Source organism: Symphalangus syndactylus, chromosome 21 (genome assembly GCF_028878055.3).
Source record: "Symphalangus syndactylus isolate Jambi chromosome 21, NHGRI_mSymSyn1-v2.1_pri, whole genome shotgun sequence".
NCBI lineage: Eukaryota > Metazoa > Chordata > Mammalia > Primates > Hylobatidae > Symphalangus > Symphalangus syndactylus.
Genome location: NC_072443.2, coordinates 74420001 through 74442694, shown reverse-complemented (window position 1 = coordinate 74442694; position 22694 = coordinate 74420001). Strand labels below are relative to the sequence as shown.

Genomic DNA, 22694 nt, shown 5'->3' with positions numbered 1-22694 from the left:
CTCTATTCTTCAGTCAAACAGGCAACCTGGAGATTTGTTGATGGTGTCTGCTAAGATACAAGTATTACCAATAGTTCTGTTTTCTCCAAATAGGAGGCTAGAGACCTTCTGAGGAGCAACTCACTTCACTGGAGCACTAGACAACCCCATTTGCAAGACCTCCACAGAACCAGCTACATTCCACAGTGACCTCGGTCAGTTCACAAAATTCTTTGGTGTGTGCTTTTCCTTTATCATTTCCTTAATGAAATTGGAGTAAAAACAACTACTTAATTGGAATAATAACAAAGACTATTATGATCTCACTATACTGTTGGGAGGAAGAACTAAGTGAATAATTAAAAACTTGATAAGGGTTTAACCATGCACGTAGTTAGGGGAAAGTAATGCGAAGTGATTGTGGGACACTCTTGAGATAACACTCCAAGTAAGTGCTGAAACTCATGAACAAGCAGCAGGCCACTCCGGAATTTCAGGAACCTGCCTGGAGAAGATAGAGTGCCTTATGAATGAGTGTACAGAAAGGGAGATAGGGTTTACTCGTTTGGTATTCTGTGACCCAAAACAGACCAGATATTAGCTGTCAAATCATCTGCACAAATCTGGTTACTACCTAGATGGTACTTGTTAGATTTTCTGAAGACATAATGCTTTCATTGAGTAGAGAACACTACAGAAACACTACACCACATGCACAAAAGATGAAAGTGCAAGGATGTTAGGTGCAACCTATTGTTTTGTTTTTGTTTTCTGGCGATGGAGTCTCACTCTTTTCTCCATTCTGGAGTGCAATAGTGTGATCTTGGCTCACTGCAACCTCCACCTCCTGGGTTCAAGCTATTCTCCTGCCTCAGCCTCTGGAGTAGCTGGGATTACAGGTGCCCGCCACCAAGCCTGGCTAATTTTTTGTATTTTTAGTAGAGATGGGGTTTCCCCATGTTGGCCAGACTGGTCTCGCACTCCTGACCTCAAGTGATCTGCCTACCTTGGCCTCCCAAAGTTCCATTAAAAGCGTGAGTCACCGTGCCTGGCCAGCTGCAACCTAAATTTTAATAACAACCAGAAATAGCCTAAATGCTTAAATAAATAGATTTTTATATAGCCAAGGGAAGATATCCAGGTTGCAAAGAAAAAATAATTTAATTCATCAAACAACTTACCCTATTTTTCTAAGAAGGGGAGCAAACTTTATCATAAAATTGTTCATCAAACATAGGAAAGTGGGGAGAGGGGGTCAGTACATAAGAAGGGCTTTCAGCTCAATCAGTAATGATTTCACCTCAAGCTAGGTAGAGAAACATAGGTATTACTTCTTGTTTTTTGGTTTTGTTTTGTTTCGTTTTTGTTTTGTTCATGAGACGGAGTCTCAATGTTGTCCAGGCTGGAGTGCAGTGGTACGATCTTGGTTCACTGCAACCTCTGCCATGGGGTTCAAGCGATCCTTATGCCTCAGCCTCATGGGTAGCTGGGATTACAGGCACACACCATCAAGTTCAGCTAATTTTTTTTTTGTATTTTTAGTAGAGATGAGGTTTCGCCATGTTGGCCAGGCTGTTCTCAAACTCCTAACCTCAAGTGATCCACCTGCCTCAGCCTCCCAAGGTGCTGGAATTACAGTCATGAGCCACTGTGCCTGGCCGGTATTACATCTTATAACATTTTACTTATTTTAGAATGTGAACTAAAAAAAATAGTTCTATCATGAGATGTATTTGAGAAATTACTGATTTAGTTGAACGCATCTATTTCAGGATACAGTTAAGTGACTTGCCCAAGCAGACTTCAGAGAACAAGTCAAGGACTCTGCATTATTTTCAGCAGTCTCTCTGCATGTGAATGGAATTCAGATCCCTGTACTATTAATTCTTTCCATGAGCATTTGTTTGCATTTTATCCTCTATTCAGATTAAGGCATCAAATTGTATAGAATTCAATTATTTCTAAGTCTGTAGAAAACATTATTGCTAACGTAAAATGTAATAGCAAATGTTTGTCATATTTCAAATAATAAGAATCTTAAAAATATGTTGAGTGAGAAACAGGCTTATGTATTAAAATGTATTACCCATGATTTTCAGCTTTAAATTGATCTAAGAGGCTTTGAGGAATAAAGGAAGGTGACTCTATCCTTCATCTTCAAAGAAAACAGCTCTACAGTATCTATGGTAACTTGGTCCTCAGACCAAGACAGTAGAGAATCTCTTTCACATGATAATGTTTTGATAGGTCTCTTCTCTTTTTATGTGCTATCTCTAATCACCAGAAATATAAAAAATAGAAAAGAAAACACACAAAAAACCAAAAATAACAGCAAAAAAAGAGGGATGCTAACTGGGTCTGTGGATACATACCTCACAGCAAAGTACAAAATGGTTGGGCCTGGCTTCTTGGGCAAATCGTGGTCAAGAACTCGGTGATCTAACTGTAGCCAGTTCTGCTGACCTCTGTGAGAGCAAAGCAAAGAAAAAGGATTCAACAGAAAGTCAGAAAAGTTCAACAACATACAGTGTTGGCAAAGCTGTGGCGAAATAGTTGCTCTCATACACCGATGGTAGGAACAAAACCTGTTACAACTGGTAATGAGACCAACTCAGAAATTTCTTTCAAAACTATGAAAGCACTTGCTTCTGAACCAGCATTTCCATTTCCAGGAGTATATCAAGGTAAACTTGCACATGTGAGAAATAATTTGTATATGAAATCACTCACTGTAGCAACATTTGAAATAGCAAAAGGGGTGGAAATAACTTCAATGTCCAAGAGGATATTGTTTAAAAAAATTATTGAAAACTATAGAGTGGGCAGGCACAGTGGCTCATACCTGTAATCCCAGCACTATGGGAGGCCAAGGCGGGCAGATCACCTGAGGTCAGGAGTTCGAGACCAGCCTGGCTAACATGGTAAAACCCTGTCTCTACTAAAATAAAAAAAATTAGCCAGGCATGGTGGCACGTGCCTGTAATCCCAGCTACTCAAGAGGCTGAGGCAGGAGAATCGCTTGAACCCGGGAGGCGGAGGTTGCAGTGAGCCGAGATTGCACCATTGCACTCTAGCCTGGGCAACAAGAGTGAAACTCCGTCTAAAAAACAAACAAACAAACAAACCTCCCCAAAACCCCCCAAAAAAAACAAACAAAAAAAAAACTATAGAGTGAAATACAATACAGCCATAAAATAGGCTGAAGAACACCAGTGTGGTGGTGCACACATGTAGTCCCAGTTATTCAGGAAGGTGACGCAGGATGATCGCTCGAGCCCAGATGTTTGAGGCTGCAGTGCGCCATGATCACGGCTGTGAACAGCCACTGTACTCCAGCCTGGGCAACATAACCAGACCCTGTCTTAAAAAAAAAAAAAAAAGCCAGAGAGCCTCTTTATAAACTTATTTTGAACAATTTCCAAGATATGATATTAAATGAAAAAGCAAGATGCATAACAGCAAGTATATGGCCATTTTTAAAATTAAACAAAGAACAAGCATACATACGTGCATGTATATATTACAAAAATCTGAGAGGAAAAACAAAAAACTGATAACACTAGTTGACTTTTGAGGTAAAAAACTAGGCCATACGTTAATATTAAATTTTTATGAAATATGAAACATTTTAGATAATCAAGAAGGAGAAAACTTCTGGTTCAATGAAATAAAACACACAGGCTGGGTGTGGTGGCTCACATCTAGCACTTGTAATCCTAGCACTTGGGAGGCCAAGGCACGCAGATGGCTTGAGCCCAGGAATTTGAGACTAGCCTGGGCAACATGTGAAACCCGATTTCTACAAAGAATACAGAAAAAAATTAGCCTAGTGTGGTGGTGCGTGCCTGTTGTCCCAGCTACTACGGAGGCTGAAGTGGGAGGATCACTTGGGCCCAGGGAAGTCAAGGCTGCAGTGAGCTGTGATCGTGCCACTGCATTCCAGCCTAGGCAACAGAATGAGACCCTGTCTCAAAACAAAAGCAAAAACAAAAACAAAAAACCAGACACATAACAATACCACAGTTTTCAAAAAAAGTACAGGGTTGGTGCTAGGCACGGTGGCTCATGCCTCTAATCCCAGCACTTTAGGAGGGTGAGGTGGGAGAATTGGCTAAAGTGGGAGGATTGCTTGGGCCCAGGAGTTTGAGGCTGCAGTGAGCTATGATTGTGCTACTGCACCCTAGTCTGGACAACAGAGGGAGAACTTGTCTGAAAAAAAAAAAAAAAAAAAAGCCCGGGCACAGTGGCTCATGCCTGTAATCCCAGCACTTTGGCACTTTGGGAGGCCAAGTTGGGCAGATCACTTGAGGTCAGGAGTTTAAGACCAGCCTGGCCAACATGGTGAAACCCCGTCTCTACTAAACATACAAAAATTAGCTGGGCATGGTGGCGGGTGCCTGTAATCCCAGCTACTTAGGAGGCTGAGGCAGGAGAATCACTTGAAGCCAAAAGGCGGAGGTTGCAGTGAACCGAGGTCGTGCCACTACACTCCAGCCTGCGCGACACAGCAAGACTCCATCTCAAAAAAAAAAAAAAAAAAAAAAATACAGGGCCGAATACTCTCTGAGTGCCACTTCTGTGTATATATTATGGGCTTACTGAGATTTAAGCATGTACTTGTTTATTTTATTTACTCAAGAGCCTCACCAAGTTCATAAGCAGTTCTGCCTAGATTTTGACCACTGAGGGATGAAAAGGATTGATGACACTGGCGCTTAGAACTGTTTACGTGCCTTTTCTGAGGTTGTCCAACTAGTCCATCCATTTCAGCCTGTAAATTCCCAGAGAGCATAGACCCTCTTTTACTCGCTGACATAAAATTCAATCTAAGAACATGCTGATGGTGGTGGGATAGTGTGTCAAAATGTAATAAAATATATAATGGGCCAGAAGATATTTTCAAACCTATTTTGGTCCTTGAGTAAAAAATTAAAAAACAAAATCAGAAAATTCTAAGCTGTATTCATTATAAGCAGACAGGAAAAGTGAGCATAAACAATAATATGAGTGGTAGTAATAATAACAATAGCTACTCTCTATTGAGTAATGACTCTGTGCCAACCAAGCTGGAAGTCTTTATACATTAAAGCTATATTTTACAATAAGCCAGTGAGGAAAGTGCTAGAGCTGGGATTTGAAACCAGGGCTTCCTTTCTTCTTCCCCCCACCCGCCACCCCACCCAGTGGACTTGTATATAAAAGCACCCAGGACTTTCAGTACTGGAGAAAATGAGACCAGAGGGTTGAATCAGCTTTTATAATGACTTCTGACTCAGTCTCTGATACTTAGCAGGTTCAATGCTGTAAAGAGTGTGTCTTTGTTTCCATAGTTACAAGACAAGGCTTCTGATACCTGTTCCCAGCTTTCCTTGCAGGAATATTATAAAGATAAAGAAGCTGATTAAGTAACACAAGGGAAGGTCCTTAGAACTACTGCATTTGTGTGTAAAACAAAATAAGATAGGAGACTGACGTGAAGAGAGTCTTACACTACATTTCATCAAGTTTAAGATGCCACTGATTTAAAGACACATCCCAATTTCACAGACGTTTAAATGTGTGTCTTAAAATACATAATATATTTTATAGTATCAGATCTCAAAAGTTTTCTTAGGAAAGATGTATCATTTTAAAAGCATAACAGGCTAGACATGGTGGCTCACACCTGTAATCTCAGCATTTCAGGAGGTTGAGGCAGGAGGATCACTGGAGCCCAGGAATTCAAGGCTGCAGAGAGCTATGATCATGCCACTGCACTCCAGCCTGGGAAACAGAGAGAGACCCTGTCTCTAAAAATAAATTGAAAGCATAATGTATATTTGTATGAACTTGCATGGAATGGTGTCTATGAATGAATGAAGCAAGTTGTACAATAACATATACAGCATAAACCAATTATGATAACCACAGATGCACATTCAAAACACTATTAAATATTGATGAACATTTTTAGATATATTTCTGGAGAGTAACACAGCAACTTGCTAGTACTGGTTACCTCTGTGGAAGAAACTACAGTTGCAGTGGGAAAGTAATCAAAAGGGACTGGACTCAACCATGACGTTAAAGAAGATATTCATGCATATATAATATGAACTAGCTTTTTAAAAGGATAAATTACAAATTAGATTTTAAAAAATCTACCCACAATCTCATCAATAGGAAAAAGTCTAGAAGAACTTTTTAAAAAATGCCCATAATTCAACCAAATATAATCAAGGTTATTTATTGCTTATAACTTGCTTTTGTCTAATCTTCCCATCAGCAAATATAATAGATCTAACCAATATCTTAAAAAGACAGTCATATCCACCCCTATCAGGAGTGCAGACCAATCTCAAAGCAAGTTTTATTTTTGGCTAGAATTGTATCAACAGAAGGCCCATTGTCACAGTCCCACTGGAAGAGACAGTGATCAAAAGTCACAGTTGTGTTGTAAAGTCTATCTGTTATTTCTTGGTAAACAAAGCTTATTTAGCAAAGCCTTTCAAAACATGAGAAGGCAAAACGAAAAATGAAATGGGTGAAGAGATGGAACCATTATGGTGACCTGAAGGGCTGGTGCCTCAGGAGGGCCGTGACTGCCCTCTAGGGGTGGAAGACTCACTTTGCACACCGAGCTGCGCAAGGCCCTAACAAGCGTCATCTCGGTCTCCCAGTAACGTGACCTTGAATCTGTTGTTGGTCATCATCACTGCTTTTATTACGTAATTGCCGTCTATTTTTCCGTTTCTTCTCTTGGTCTGTGTATGAGTTGTAGACAGTAGCTACTTTCATTGACAAAATGTTCCTTTCAGCTTTACCAAAGGCAAAAGACGCATGTGGCATCTAGGCTGGAAAATACAACTCAGATGGCATCCTGGGAGGGCCCTCACTCGGTGGTTTTACGGGGGCGAAGGGAGGCAGGAGGGAAGTGCTGAAAGAAAATACTTTCCAAAAATATTTACCAGATAAAGAAAAAGAACTAGGCTTGTGACCAAGACATTCCAAGGAGACACCCTTAGACATAAGCAATTTTCCAGGCCCGCTCCCCAGAAAGGTAGAAATGGCCAGTTTCCACCCCCTCAACAGTCCTGCTCATACTTCTTCTGAAAATAAACACAACTAGAGCCAGGAGACACCTCCCCAAACTGGTCATAATTCAAAAAGAGACTCTGCCGTCACTTGCAGGGGAGTGCACAGAGGACATTTTGGAGCCGGGGTTCTTGGAAAGACCATAATTATAGTTATCTCCTTTGGTTGAGCCAAAGGAGGTAACTGGAAAAAAGGCTGTGTGAGCCATTCTTCTCCCAGCGTAGTTTTGAGAAAGAAATCTCAGGGCAGACAACGAGAAGGGTGGCCCAAACAATTGAAGGAAGCCATTCCTACTATTCCTTTTCTTTTCCTTTTTGGACAGAGTCTCGCTTTGTCACCCAGGCTGGAGTGGCACAATCTCGGTTCACTGCAACCTCCACCTCCCAGGTTCAAGTGACCCTCATGCCTCAGGTGCCTGAGTAGCTGGGATTACAGGCGCCCGCCACCACGCCCAGCTAATTTCTGTATTTTTAGTACAGACGGGGTTTTGCCGTGTTGCCCAGGCTGGTCTCAAACTCCTGACCTCAGGTGGTCCACCCGCCTCGGCCTCCAAAGTGTTGAGATTACAGGCATGAACCACCATACCCGGCCTACGATTTCTTTTCTTTCTGAAGAGAAGGTCTTACAGTCTGAACCCCTTACTTTTGCACTGTCTGGTTTACATTCAACTGAGCTTGGAGCTTTTCCTGAAACCTCCCATGTGGCCAGGACCCTCTTTTCCAGTCTGCCATAAACCTTGCAGTCTGAGGGACCTCTGACACTGCAAGTCAAAAGCCTCATTCCTCCTCCCTATAACATCCTTCCATGGCCTGGGTGTGCCTCCTCCATCCGGGTGACTAACAAGTCTCACCTATGATCTTGTCCCCATGATCAGGCCAACGTCTTCACCCTTGGGCAAATGTACCTTGTTCGTTGCCATGTTCATGCATTTGCCCACAAAATAACTCTTGCCTAGAATGTCACCTCCCATCTCCCCTCCCATCTATTTAAAGTTTACCTTACCTGCAAGATCCAATTTTAGTTACTTGTCTGTGTGACGCCTACACCAGTCCTCCTTCAGTTTCCTTCTTAACACTCCCTTATTGCAATACATTGGGATGATAGCTCCCTTTTATTGTAGGCCTGTGCTATATGCTCTGCATACCTTACCTGATTTAATAGTATTGAATACTAGTACCCTATTATAGGTGCCTTATGTAGTACATACTATATAAGGCACTATTATTTTATTTTATTTTATATTTTTTGAGATGGAGTCTCGCTCTGTCGCCCAGGCTGGAATGCAGTGGCACAATCTCGGCTCACTGCAAGCTCCGCCTCCCAGGTTCACGCCATTCTCCTGCCTCAGCCTCTCCGAGTAGCTGGGACTACAGGTGCCCGCCACCATGCCCGGCTAATTTTTTGTATTTTTTAATAGAGACGGGGTTTCACCGTGGTCTCGATCTCCTGACCTCGTGATCTGCCTGCCTTGGCCTCCCAAAGTGCTGGGATTACAAGCGTGAGCCACTGCGCCCGGCCAAGGCACTATTATTATGTGCAGTGTACAGATGAGAAAACTTGAGTGTCAGAGGCGTTAAGTAACTGATCTAAGGTCACACAGCTAGCTATCAACATTCTCTGATACCTGCTCCTACTTCCCTCTCAACCCTCATCTTGTACCACTTTCCCACTTAATCTTTGTACTCTCGTCACACTGGCTTTGTTTTTGTTTGGGACAGGATCTCACTCTGTCGCTTGGGCTGGAGTGCAGTGGTGAGATCACGGCTTACTGCCACCTCCACTTTCTGGGCTCACACAATCCTCCCACGTAAGCCTCCTGAGGAGCTGGGACTACAGGTGTGTGCCACCATGCCCCCTTAATGTTTTTGTATTTTTAGTAGAGATGGGGTTTCACCATGTTGTCCAGGCTGGTCTGGAATTCCTAGGCTCAAGTGATCTGACTGCCTCAGCCTCCCAAAGTGCTGGGATTAGAGGTGTGAGCCACTGTGCCTGGCCTTGTTTTTTCTTTCTCAAAAAACAAATCACAAAAGTCATGTCAGCCCCACCTCAGGACTTTTGCACTGGTTTTTGTTTGTAATGCCTCCCCAAATTTTTGCAGAACTGGTTCTTGCTTTTCATTACATGTCACCTCCTAGATCCTGCCCTAGCCCACCCTGTCTAAAACTGACCCCAAGTTTTCTTGGTCATGGCCTTTTATGTTCTTCAATGCACTTATAATTGCTGATATTCCTTTGATTTATCTGTCTGTTTACTTGTTATGCTAAACTATAGCATTGCAATATGGGCTCCATAAAAGCAGGGGCCTTGTCTGTGTAACTCCTAGCTGAATCCTCGTGATCCAGAACAACACCTGGCATTGAGTGGGCATTCAAAAAATATTTTATTTTCTATTTTTAGAGATGAGGTCTTCCCTATTGCCCAGGCTAGTGTGCAGTGACACGATCATAAACTCACTGTAGCCTTGAACTCCTAGGCTCACACAATCCTCCCACCTCAGCCTCAGCCTCCTGAGTGGCTAGGACTGGAGTTACACATCACCACATCTGGCTGATTTTTAATTTTTTTTTTTTTTTTGGTAGAGATGGGGTCTCACTATGTTGCCTAGGCTGGTCTTGAACTCCTGGCCTCATGCAATACTCCCTCCCTTGGTCTCCAAAAGTGCTAGGATTACAGGTGTGAGCCACTCTTAATGTAAATATATATATACTTGAGACAAGGTCTCACTCTGTCGCCCAGGCTGGATGGCAGTAGTGCCATCATCATAGCTCACTGCAGCCTCAACCTCCTGGGCTCAAGTTGTCCTCCCACCTCAGCCTCCCGAGTAGCTGGGACTACAGATGTGTGTCACCACGCCTGGCTGATTTTTTTAGGTTTTTTTTGTAGAGATGGGGTCTCCCTATGTTGCCTAAGTGGCTCTGAAACTCCCGGACTCAAGGGATATGCCCATCTCGGCCCTCCAAAGTGCAGGGATTACAAGCGTGAACTATCACACCCAGCCAATATTTTTTCAATGAATAAATTACTCCAATATTCATGTTGTTAACCCCTATTCTATGTGACCTCTGCCTAAATTACAGTGCTTATAGCAGTTACAGTTTATACCATATAACTTAGCCATTGTATATTTATGGCTCTATATTTTACACTGTTTGCTATGATTTCATCCACATTTGGATTCAGCCTATGCATGTGCGTGTTCAATCACTGATTCGCAGGAGCTGGTGCTAGCTATGGATGTCGGCATTTCCCATTTCATCCAGTAGAGGACAGGTCATACAGAGCCTCTCAAATGGTAGCTGTTGAGTGATTCAGAGTGAGGTGAGAGATGTCTAGTGTACTCTCTTCTGCCTTGTTGAGCCCTCTTTGGGAAACATCCTCAGTCCAGAATCAAGTTTTCAGGTTTTTCTATTCCTCCTGATAATTCAGCTGCCTGGTTTTTGCCCAGCACAAGTCCTGAGCCTGCTGGCATATCCTGGAGATCCTAGGCTCACAGCCCACCCAGGATGGCAATAATCAGAAGCCACAAGGTGTTAAAAGCAAGTTAACTCCTTCTTGAGATGATTTTCCACCTGATTAAACTGAAGAACTGAAAAATATTTAAATTGGCAGCATTATGAAAAGAATGCTCGGTGGTTGGCCAACATATTTTATGTCTGGAACACATCTTCTTGCATTTTAACATTTAAGGAACTCTTTGGAAATTATCTGCAGAAAGTGGAAGGATTCCTCTGATAATGTATCAGGCTGCATATAATGTAGGCAAATTGGGCTGCCATAAAAAAGAGAGACAGATACACACACACACACAGACACACACACACACACAGACACACACACACACACACACAGAGAAAAGAGCTAGTAAGTCCAAACACATTTGCTTAGAGTGTTAAATCCTCATGAATTTATTTTTATTTACCTGCCTCGTTTTGGGGAGCATATATATTATTAACAAATATATACAACATTCAACAACTCAGCATAAAAGGCAAAAGTAAAAAAAAAAAAAGAAAAAGATAGTTGAGAAGGCAACATGAAATGCACCTAAATGGTAGTTTAAAAGTTCATTCCATATTAAACTATATACATGTTTTTTGAGTGGGCCACAAATTTGCCTTTAAGCTCTCTTGCCACCAATGCCAACACATCCACTCAGTTTCAAGATGTGAGTAAATATCTAATATTTCTATCATATAAGTGAAATTAGCAAGCACAATCACATTCAAAGACATGAGAAGATACACTGTAATCAGGAACAACAAACTCATTACTACACATTTCTAAAACACTTAGAACAATATTTTGTGTTCCTAAAATGGTCAGTATCCCTTTTCTTCTCCCTTTGCAATAGTCCTAGGAGAAAAATCGCATATTAAAAAACCTTCAGCTAAGCAGGATGTGTTCTGAATGCTGGAGGACTTATTTCCTTTTTTGTTAATCATGGAAGACAGCAAGTAGGTAGCCCAGGCAAAAGACAAAGAAACTAAAACTATTAAAAGACTTACGTGTCATCTATGAATGTTATTCCAAAATACTCCTTTTCTTTCAGGTTGAAATGTGAAGCCACGAGGTCCAGCAACTCTCTTGCTAGAAGTTTGGGCTGTCAAAATAAAAATCTGGTTAGAAGCAATTTGGTTGCCTCTCTCTTACTGCTACCACCTTCCTCTGCCCTAAATAGTTTAAAGTAGCTTTTGTTTATTTGTTTGTTTCTTTATTACCTGCCCTTGTTTGTGGATTAGGTTGATGTACTATAGACAATTCTTTAAGAATTGTGGGAAGGAGAAGAGATGGGAATAGGAATATCAATGAGACTATCATTTTCATGTATTTGCAATTCACTCAAGTACCTTACATTTTCCCTCTAAGGTGCACTTACTAAGATGTTTTGGAAAAAACACTCTTTTATATGTAATGTGGTGCTAATGCCCAAGACAAAGAATATTAAACACCTTGCTGCTTGGTTATCTGTGATATGTAAAAGATCGCAGGAATCATTTTGCTTGTTGGTGGCCGGGTTGAAGAAGCCCAAGACTCAAGGCTGTGGGGCTACTGATGAAAATATTAATAATAATAATAATAGTTACCATTTATTATGCTGAACTTATATCCCATTGTCATTTAATCCTTATAATGAGCTATGAGGTAGGGCTTTTTATTTCCATTTTATAAATGAGTCAACCAAGGCCCACAGTGGTTAAGCACCTTGCTTCGTGTTACATTGTTAGTAAGGGCAGGGATTTGAACCTAGTCTGTCTCCTTCTAAAGCCTAAGCTTTTCCTTCCTAAGATAGAGAAATTGTACCCATTCCACACATCATCATCAACAGTGATGAGCACCTAGTTAGAAGAAGGATATAATCTATACGCTTTTGGGAAGCTCTGGATCTGCTGAGAAGAAGAATGGGCTTAGAACCAGCCAGAATGCCTGGAGTGATAATTGATGCTGGGTTTGGAGGGACTGAGGAAGAAAAGGGGAATGCTTGCAGGAGGGCACTCTGGATGGATTCTTTCTGAACTTTGAGCCAAAGAGCTTAGGGTATATTACAATGGCTGTTGGGGATAAAAATGGACATGATTTAAAGAAAAAAAGAAAAGAAACAGGCAGACATCTGGACTAAAGGTCTACTTGGGCAAAGCTACTGTTGACTGTACTATTTCACTCTAATTGAAGCCTAAGCATAGTGGGCTGGGGACAGGCCTCAGAAGAGAAAAGAATTTAGGTTTGGTTAGAGGAGAAAATTCTAGGCTAGCTGTAGGTGTGGCCCGTCCACAAGGACTTTCACAATTTTTAAAGACTCTTGGTCCAGAGTGTTGGGTGAATAGAAAGAGAAGCATCAACAATTAAAATACCCATCGCTTGGCTGGGCGCAGTGGCTCACGCCTGGAATCCCAGCACTTTGGGAGGCTGAGGAGGGTGGATCACTTGAGGTCAGGAGTTCGAGGCCAGCCTGGCCAACATGGTAAAACCCTGTCTCTACTAAAAATACAAAAATTAGCCAGGCGAGGTGGCGGTGGCCTGTAGTCCCAGCTACTCAAGAGGTTGAGTCAGGAGAATCACTTGAACCCGGGAGGCAGAGGTTGCAGTGAGCTGAGATTGCGCTACTGCATTCCAGCCTGGGCAACAGAGCAACACTCCATCTGAAAAAATATATATATATATCTATATCATTACTTATATAGTGCCATATATTTTACAAAGAGATTTCACTCACATATATAATCTAGCTTGATTTTTAACCGTAATTCTTCTGAGAAGCCTAGGCAGTTCACAGCTGACGAAACTGGGTATTTCACTTGCACAATGCCATGTAGCTGGACAGTGGCAGAATACAGATTCTCACCTCACAATAATCCTTTCAGGAAGTACTATGGTTCCCAATTTACCAACAAGAGGCTCAGAGAAGTAAAGTCAATTTCCCAGGGTCGCAGAGCTATTAAGTGTCAAGCTAAGATTGGAACTCAAGTGTCTCTGAATCCATGTCACCAGGCTATAATTACTCCAACATATGGACCAAGTTTTCTGACTTCGAAGATGCTTTTTTCCCCTTGATCAATTCCGAGTCATTGGCTTTGAGGCAAAGATAACGGAGAAGCCTGAATACAGACTATGAGGCTCAGAGAGGGAACGAGGATGAGCTGTCCCTGTGTGGGCAAAACCTACCTGGGCAAGACTTATCTGTGTAACACCGACTTGGGCAACACCTACCTTGGCAAAACCTATCTGGGCAACACCCACGTGGGCAACACCTACCTGAACCAGCAGCTCCAGTCTCCTATCATCCAGGAGGTGCACCTGGCAGTGCCTGCCTTCTGTCATCTGCAGAAACAAGACAGCAAGAGTGGTGTCAGGGCCACGGCTGGCAAGCAAACCTTTGGACTCGTTGTATCATTTATTTTATATGAGATGGGCTCAGCCTAAAAATGGCTTTAGATGAGTTAATAAACAGGCTTGGCCAGAAACAGATTTATTATATGGGAGTAACTGGATTTAAAAGAAGAACAAAGAGCACAGGCTAGTCAATATATTGTAAAAATAATGTCCATACAGTCCACCAAATTCAAACAATGCACACGAAATTATTCCATGAAAAGTAGGTCTCCATCCCAGAGGAAACTACTATATTTTTCCTGGAATTAATGTTTTATTAAAAAAAAAAAAGCCTCTCCATCCCAGAGGAAACTACTATATTTTTCCTGGAATTAATGTTTTATTTAAAAAAAAAAAAAAAAAAGAAAAGCCAGCCGGGCACAGTGGCTCACGCCTGTAATCCTAGCACTTTAGGAGGCAGAGACAGGCAGATCGCTTGAGGCCAGGAGTTTGAGACTAGCCTGGGCAACATAGTGGAACCCCGTCTCTACTAAAACTACAAAAAATAGCCAGGCATGTGGCGCACACTTGTAATCCCAGCTATTCAGGAGGCTAAGGCATGAGAATTTGCTTGAACCTGGGCAGTGGAGTTTGCAGTGAGCTGAGATCACGCCACTACACTACAGCTTGAGTGACACAGCGAACCTCTGTCTCAAAAAAAAAAAAAAAAAAAAAAAAATAGCCTTTATTCATCTGGGCACAGTGGTTCACGCCTGTAATCCCAACACTTTGGGGGCGCCAATCAGGGTGGATCACTTGAGGCCAGGAGTTTGAGACCAGCCTGGCCAACATGGTGAAACCCCCTTTCTACAAAAAATACAAAAATTAGCCTGGCGCAGTGGTATGTGCCTGTAGTCCCAGCTACTCAGGAGGCTGAGTTGGGAGAATCACTTTGGCCTGGGAGGTTGAGGCTGCAGTAAGCTGAGATTGTACCACTGCACTCCAGCCTGGGTGACACAGAGAGACCCTTTTCTAAAAAAAAGAAAAAAATGTCTTTATTCACTGATGTGTTTAACGCCTCTCTGGGCATGGTGGCATGCACCTATAGTCCCAGCTACTCAAGAGGCTGAGGTGGGAGGATTGGTTGAGGCCAGGAGTTCAAGACTGTAGTGAGCCAGGATCACGCCTGTGAATAGCCACTGCACCCAAGCCTGTGGGCAACATAGACTTCATCTCTTAAAATAAAAATGAAAAGTCTTCATTTTGGAAACTCTCCCCCTACTTTTAGTCCACCAGCATGGTTTACTATCACCACCATAGTTAAGAACAGTTAAGACACATAGTTAAGAACAGTTTGATATATACATTTTCAATTATATTTAGTTTTTTATTATTCAGAATTGCAATACTAAAAAAACTTTGTAAAATACTTAAACATTGCATAGAATGCCAAGATACTCCTTGATTAACTCATGTTCCAAACCATTTTATCTGCAGAAATCACCATCCTGTTAGTTTAAGAATCCTCACAGACCACTTTTATATGTATTTTCAGATATATATTTACATATTAAAATATTTCATATTATTTTACTTTAGTACATATTTTATTGAATGTATTGTTTTGCAAATGAAGTACTCTTAATATTTCTGTGTGAGTGTAACCATCCAGAAATTTGATATATATGTGTGTATATGTGTGTATCCGTGTATGTGTGTGTATACATTTTTTGTTGTTGTTGTTTCTTTCTTTTTCAATTTGAGTAGGACTATGCTTCACTTGCTGTTTTGCCTTTTGCTTTTTAAATTCAATGTTTCTTGTTGATCTTTCCAATGTCAGCACATATAGATGGACCTCATTCTTTTTAAAGACTCTATAGTATCAATCATTGTGTGAATACATGATAACTGAATAAGAGAAACAGGTTGTTTCCAATCTTTTGCTATCACAAGCAATGTCACCATGAACTTTGCACATCTAGCTTTGTCCATGGATGTGGAATTGCTAGGTCACTTTTGAAAAGCAGGGGCAGCATTTTGGCTCTAAGCTGTTGTACAAAACTATAAGATCTAGGAACTCAGATACACATAAACCTAATTGAAAAAGAAAATAGCCTCCATTACTGAGTACCAACAACCTATTCAGCATCGCATGAAGTGTTTTATATACATTATTTATAAGCGGCACAGTTACCTTCTGGGATTAGTATTATTATCCCCATTTAACAGATAAATTGAGGCTCAGACTGGGATAAGTAACATGTTTTCAATGTGAAAAATACTAATTATTGAATTTATAGTTTTAAACGAACTCTGCTCTAAGAGTCTGAAAACTCGCTCAGCTAGTTAGACCATGGTATTATGAAGATGTGGCCCACGGGAAGCACTGAGGTAGTGCTAAGAGGTAAGTGAGTGAGCTTTACTTTGTCTCATGGCCTCAGCCTATGTCCTTAATTCTGCAAAGCCAACGTCAAATAGACACCTTGCGTGACAAGGGGAAACGGAGCCAGTCTTTATTAGTTCTAGGCACTGAGCTGGGCTCTTTACATGTATTATCTCAGTAAAGCTCTGCAAAAATTTACAACATGGCAACATCCCCATTTTACCGACAGGAAATTGAGGTACAGAATTTATGGTAATTTACTGAAAGTTACCTAGGCAAGAAAACAGCCAAGTCAAGATTTGAATTAATGTCTAACTAAAAAAAAAAAAAAAAAAAAAAAAAGTCACCTTTTTTCTACTTTTCTGTACCAGAGGAGGAAATAATTAAGAGAGAAATAAATAAATGTGTCAGTGTTTCTATACCAGAGGAGGATATAATTAAGAGAGAAATAAATAAATGTGTCAGTTTAAATCACTTTACTTCTTTTGTAAAACAACCTTCGAAAGCTAATCCTAGGTATATGCCCTACAGAAAGATACGATAAAATAATGCTCAAAAGATCACACAGTGTGAATCCATTAAGGAATATGTCATAATTGAGAAAATATTTAAAGCTACTCTGTTGTCCCATAATCCAAATAAGTTTATTTCCTGACTTTAAAAAATCAGGCTGGGCGTGTTGGCTCACACCTGTAATCTCAGCACTTTGGGAGGCCAAGGCAGGTGGATGACCTGAGGTCAGGAGTTCGAGACCAGCCTGGCCAACATGGGGAAACACTGTCTCTACTAAAGTACAAAAAATTAGCCGGGCATAGTGGCAGGTGCCTGTAATCCCAGCTACTTGGGAGTCTGAGGCGAGATTGCGTAACTGCACTCCAGCCTGGGCAACAAGAGTGAAACTCCATCTCAGAAAAAAAAATCATCTTTTTTGCCTTTCCATTTTTGCTTTGGACCTCCGTCATATTAGACAATATTCCTTTTAGTAACAGATAATTTTATTCTAGATATTCAACTGTAGATATCTTTTTGATGTGCCTAACCATTTCATGACAAACTTAGGCATTGGTGGCTAGGTTTTACTTGGTCCTGCCCCTTTGGCCTCAGTTGATTGGGCAAGGGATAGATACCTGACTCAAGCTGGGCCAATCAGAACCTCAGTCCAGGGAATCTGGAATTGTGTCTCAGAGGATAAAAACTTGGTTGTTTATGGGCAGCCATTGTGTGTGTGTGGAGAAAAGGAAAGCCATCTGCAGAAAGAATGAGGGAGACAAGTAGCTAGAAGGAGGCAAGAGAGCTGGGTGCAGTGGCTAGCGCCTGTAATCCCAGCACTTTGGGAGGTGGAGGCAGGAGGATCACTTGAGGTCAGAAGTTCGAAACCAGCCTGGCCAACGTGGTGAAAGCTTGTCTCTACTAAAAAAATACAAAAATTAGCTGGGTGTGGTGGTGTGCATCTGTAATCCCAGCTACTTCGGAGGCTGAGGCAGGAGAATTGCTTGAACCAGGAGGCGGAGATTGCAATGAGCCAAGATCGCGCCACTGCACTCCAGCCTAGGTGACAGAGCAAGACACCAACTCAAAAAAACAAACAAAAAACAAAGAAGGAGGCAAGAGAAATCATGTGACCTAAGAAGAAAAGCTTAAGAGAGCTGTTGTCAGAGTTCCTAATGTTTTCCAGTCACTTACAGTCCTTTTCACTGATCCGGGTGAATTTTTGTCCTTGCGTTCCATGAAACACCCTGTATTCCTTTGACAAATCCACTTTTTTCCCCTCTCTTAAGCTAAGAGGGAGGATTCTGCTTTATTTATTTATTTTTGAGATAGAGTCTCTCTCTGTCACCCAGGCTGGAATGCAGTGGCACAAAGATGGGCTCACTGCAGCCTTGACCTCCTGGGCTCTAGTGATCCTCCCGCCTCCAACTCCTGAGTAGCTGGGACTATGGGTACATGCCATCATGCCTGGCTAATTTTTATATATATTTTTTGCAGAGACAGGGTCTTACTATCTTGCCTACGCTGGTCTGGATCTCCTGGGCTCAAGCAACCTGCCCGCCTTGGACTTCCAGAGTATTGGGATTACAGATGTGAGCGATAGTACCCAGCCGGATTCTGCTTCTTGCAACTAAGGCATCGTTATAAGACTCCACTAATTTCCACGCCAAAACCAAAGCAAAAGGGTTCCAAAGCATAGACTCTCCAAATGATGTCATTAATATGAGAAAGTCATCTACTCATAGTCACTGAGGCGCCCATTGATGACAATACAACAACCAAGAGAGGCTGACATCTGGGGAGGGGCATGAACAAACACCTGAGGGTTTCGCGGAGCACCACACAGGGCAGGCTGGAGAGGGGAGCACAGATGAAGTAGAGAGAAAAACACCAGGGTTACATGTCCGCGCAGCACGCATGGTGTTCAGTATGTGGAAAGATGGCTCTGCTGATAGGTCAGGGGGCTGAGTTGATGCTCGATAGCAACAGAAACGCCTGCCCTTGTCACTTATTTAAATTGGAGGTGGAAAAGGGATGGATGTATTTTGTTCATCATAACAGTGCTTATGAATAAATATGAGTTGATAATATTAGAAATCGGGTAATGCCACATAATTAAAAAATCCAAATTGACAGCTTCTTTTGACAAATGGTAAGACCTGGAAATTCTGGGCTTGATTTCCTCCATGGCAACATTTGGCAAGGGCAGGGCAGAGTAGTTCTCTATTCCAATGAGGTTTGTGTCTCTGGTTCACCCAAATGTATGTATGACCTCCAGGCTCCTGGGAGGTGTAGTGAGTTCTGTCATCTGAGTGAGCAAACTCTGATTTAAGTGGTGCCAGCAAAGAGACACAACCAACACAAACACAAACCCTGCTGTGGACCAGGCAAAGTGCTTGACATTTAACACTCATTAATGTATAGAATTTCAACCTCTACACAAACCTACCAAGGGGGCATCCTCATTTTAACCACCAGGAAATTAAGGCCTGAGAAGTGTTGTAACTTGCACAGGAGTTCTAATGCAGTTATACTCTGGATCGAAATCATAATTTATCTCTTACTAGCTGTGTTACCTTAGAGAAATTACTTGACCTTTCTGAGCCTTATAAGAAATGTCCTGACAGCATTTAATCTGAAACTCAGAATAATATCAGCCACTTCTGAGGCCCACAATTATCGTAGTCCCTATTTATTTGAAAACTGACAGCTACACTTTTCTGTAATCTATATATTTTCCCATTTAAAAAAACACATTTTTAATGGGAGGAATATTACTGACCCATTTTAAAGAAGATAAATAACAGGTAAAGTTAACAAGTCACTTAACGAGCATATGGCAGAAAAATTCTCCAGAGCTGCTGTAGGGGAAACAAAGAAAGAGAAGGAACCATTGGTTTTTGAGTGTCTTCTGTGTGCCTGGCACCCAGAGAGGCACTTTAATTATACCAATAATATCACTCCTAGGCACTTTCTATATTCCAGGTATTGCACTAAGCACTTTACATAATCAATTCTCATGATGCTTACATGAGGTGGGTACTTTTAGCACTCCAACTGATGTTAGAGAGATGATAAATAACAAAATTCTTAAGCGGCAGAACCAGATCCAAATTCAAAGCCCGAAGCGCTTAACCACTTAGCAATACAGATGGTACTACACACACTGTAAAGTGACAAATGGTGAGAAAACTTCCCACGCAGCCCATTTTCAATGGATCAGATGAGTGGGTAGAAAAAAAAACCCAAAGAATCATGAAGCAGGCATGAAAACTCATTTCACTTCCAGAAAAAAATAATTTGAATAAAAGTAGTTAGAACTGCAGAATTTATAAATAGAAAGCATCTTAGAAGGTATCTATTAACCACTGCTTATTTGAAACATGGGGAAACTAAGGAATGGATGTACCCAAAGCCACACAGCTAGTTAATGCCAGACCTGGGCTTAAAACTTAGGACTCTGACTCCCAGGCCAGAGCGTAAGTGACCTGAACAAGGTTACTCATGTAATAAATACCATATGATTCAAATGAACTTCCTCCCCAACATGTCAATTAAATTTTTTTTTAAAATTATAACAATAGAAAAAAATAAAACCCCAACCGGGAATTTTAAATTTATCTTAAAACCTGACCTGGGCCAGGTGTGTTGGTTCACGCTTGTTATCTCAGCACCTTGGGAGGCTGAGGCGGAAGCACTGTTTGAGCCCAGGAGTTTGAGACCCACCTGGGCAACATAGTGAGAAACCGCCTCTACAAAATATTTAAAAATTAGCCGGGCATTGTGGTGTGTGCCTGTAGTCCCAGCTACTGAGGAAGCTGAGGCAGGAGGATCGCTGGAGCCCAGCAGCATTTCCAGACCAGCCTGGGCAATACAGCAAGACCTTGTCTCTAAAAGCAAAAACCAAAAAAAAAAAAAAAAAAAAAAACCCAACAACAACAACAGCAACAGCAAAAAACAGGAGTTATATTTGAAGAGAGCTGTATGCGGAGCACAATGATTATAATTACAAATACAGGATATTTCTGAACCCCCAGAGACCATCAGAATAGTTTCAGAATTGACCCCTACCTAGTGGCAGCTAAGAGCAGCAATGCTTCAGATGAAATAAAAAACATATTTAAAAAACGATCTCTTTGGAAAGCTTCTCTTCACATCCACTCTGACTTGATCCCCTTCCCGCTACCTTCTCCCCTCACTGAACCCCAGGAATTCGAAGGCAAAAATTACATGTGTTGGATTAAAACTCCCACCTTGGTCTCCAGCTGGCCTGTGTTTGCTCCCCAGCTGATAAGAGTCAGTCCTCAGAGTGCAAGTGCTGATTACTGGTGGAAAGACTTTGTCCATCTGGTCAGTGGTTAAATGAGGAAGATCAGAAGGGAAGTGAGAACTGGCTATAAGGCAGACCTCTGGTCTCAAGGAGGGCCCTGACGCGGCAGCCCTTAGTGGGGTTCAAGTCTATATGAGAACACACTCCCCCACCCTGGCCCCCAATCCCACTGCCTGGTTTAGGAGATGAGAGAGGAGAGTGGGTTGGAAGAAACCAAAAGGCAATTCAAGACAGGGCAGTATGGAACCACTCATAACAACCAGGGTCAGCTTAAAAGGCAACAGGAAATAGCTACAAAAAAAGACCAAAATCCCAGCCTACTTTGGTTTTGCTTTAGTTGTTCTTTGGAACAGAAACATATGAAATTGGTAAGGAAGAAGCAAGCTTTTTAAAAAATTTTTCTTCTCTCTCTTTCTCGTTCCTTTTGACCTTTTGACCTTTTTAAAAGCCTAGTGAGAAAGGGCCTGCTTCATAAAAATGCCTCCTCAGGATTTTCTGTGCGGTCACCTTCTAGAATGAAATCTGCCCTGTGGAAGGGTGAAAACCCAGCTATCTGAGCAGGTTCCATAATTCCAACTGAGGCCTACAATGGTCCAAAACTGTCTAAGAGCTTGATTGCTTCATTCACCACTGTCTCCGCATGGCCTAGAACAGTGCCTGGCGCACGGTGAGACCGTGGTATATAAATATCTGCTGAGTTAAGAAATGTCTTAACTGTTCAGAACCCAGACACAGCTAACACTGAAATACATTCACAAATGATTTTTTTTTTTCCACACAGGGTCTCACTCTGTCACCCAGGCTGGAGTACAGTGGCACGACCACGACTCACTGCAGTCTTGACTTCCCCAACTCGAGTGATCCTCCCATGTCAACCTCCCGAATAGCTGGGAGGCAAGTGACATCCACACCTGGCTGATTTTTTGTACAGACGGGGATCTCACTATGTTGCCCAGGCTTGTCTTCAACCCCTAGGCTCAAGTAGTCCTCCTGCCTTGGCTTCCCAAAGTGCTGGGATTACAGCTGTGAGCCGTTGCATCTGGCTCACAAATGATTTAAACGGACAGAGCATAATCCAAAGCGAGGATGTTCCAGGCAACTCCCAAGCCCTGGCCCAGAAAAACTCACACATAAAAAACACTCTTTCCACCCAGAGAACAAGGTGTGTTTTTAAACTCCTCATCAGATGAGATATTCTGGAGGAACTGGAGAGCAGGAGAAGGATGTATCTAGGACGTTCTTACTTTGGGATCTATTGAGTGGATGGAGTTTTATATTTCACCCTAATGATGTCAACCCTAGCTGAACAGGGCCCCTTTATGTCATCTCTGGGTGTTGACTGAATATGAGCTATTGACACTCCCGTTCAGAGAATGGCCTAGACTGACACAGATGTCTCCAAATGGAGTCAGCTGTGATTTTCCTCAAGTTCTTTCAAGACAGTGCCTACCCTCCCAATGTGCAATCACTGGAGACTTCTTTCTTTAAGTGTCAGTAAATGATTCTCCTAGCTTCTAGCAAACACTTACTACATGTCACACGAGTATGGAGTGCTTCCCATGTGCAGTGACTTCTTTCATGCTGTTAACAACCCTAGAGTCATTGTTTAGATTTTTCTCTCTCTCTCTCTTT

The 22694-nt window shown here is 41.9% G+C and overlaps 1 protein-coding gene across 2 annotated transcripts in view; it reads right to left on the bottom strand.

Annotated features, from left to right (window-relative positions):
- FRMD4B (FERM domain containing 4B) overlaps positions 1-22694 on the bottom strand; it is a 379712-nt gene that overhangs the window by 132777 nt on the left and 224241 nt on the right. For both annotated transcript variants that reach the window (XM_055259748.2, XM_055259747.2), the window contains 3 exons: positions 13804-13869; positions 11559-11653; positions 2352-2444 (listed from right to left, as the gene is read on the bottom strand). In XM_055259748.2, coding sequence (XP_055115723.2) covers positions 2352-2444; positions 11559-11653; positions 13804-13869 — 254 coding nt within the window. The remainder of the gene's footprint in view (positions 1-2351; positions 2445-11558; positions 11654-13803; positions 13870-22694) is intronic.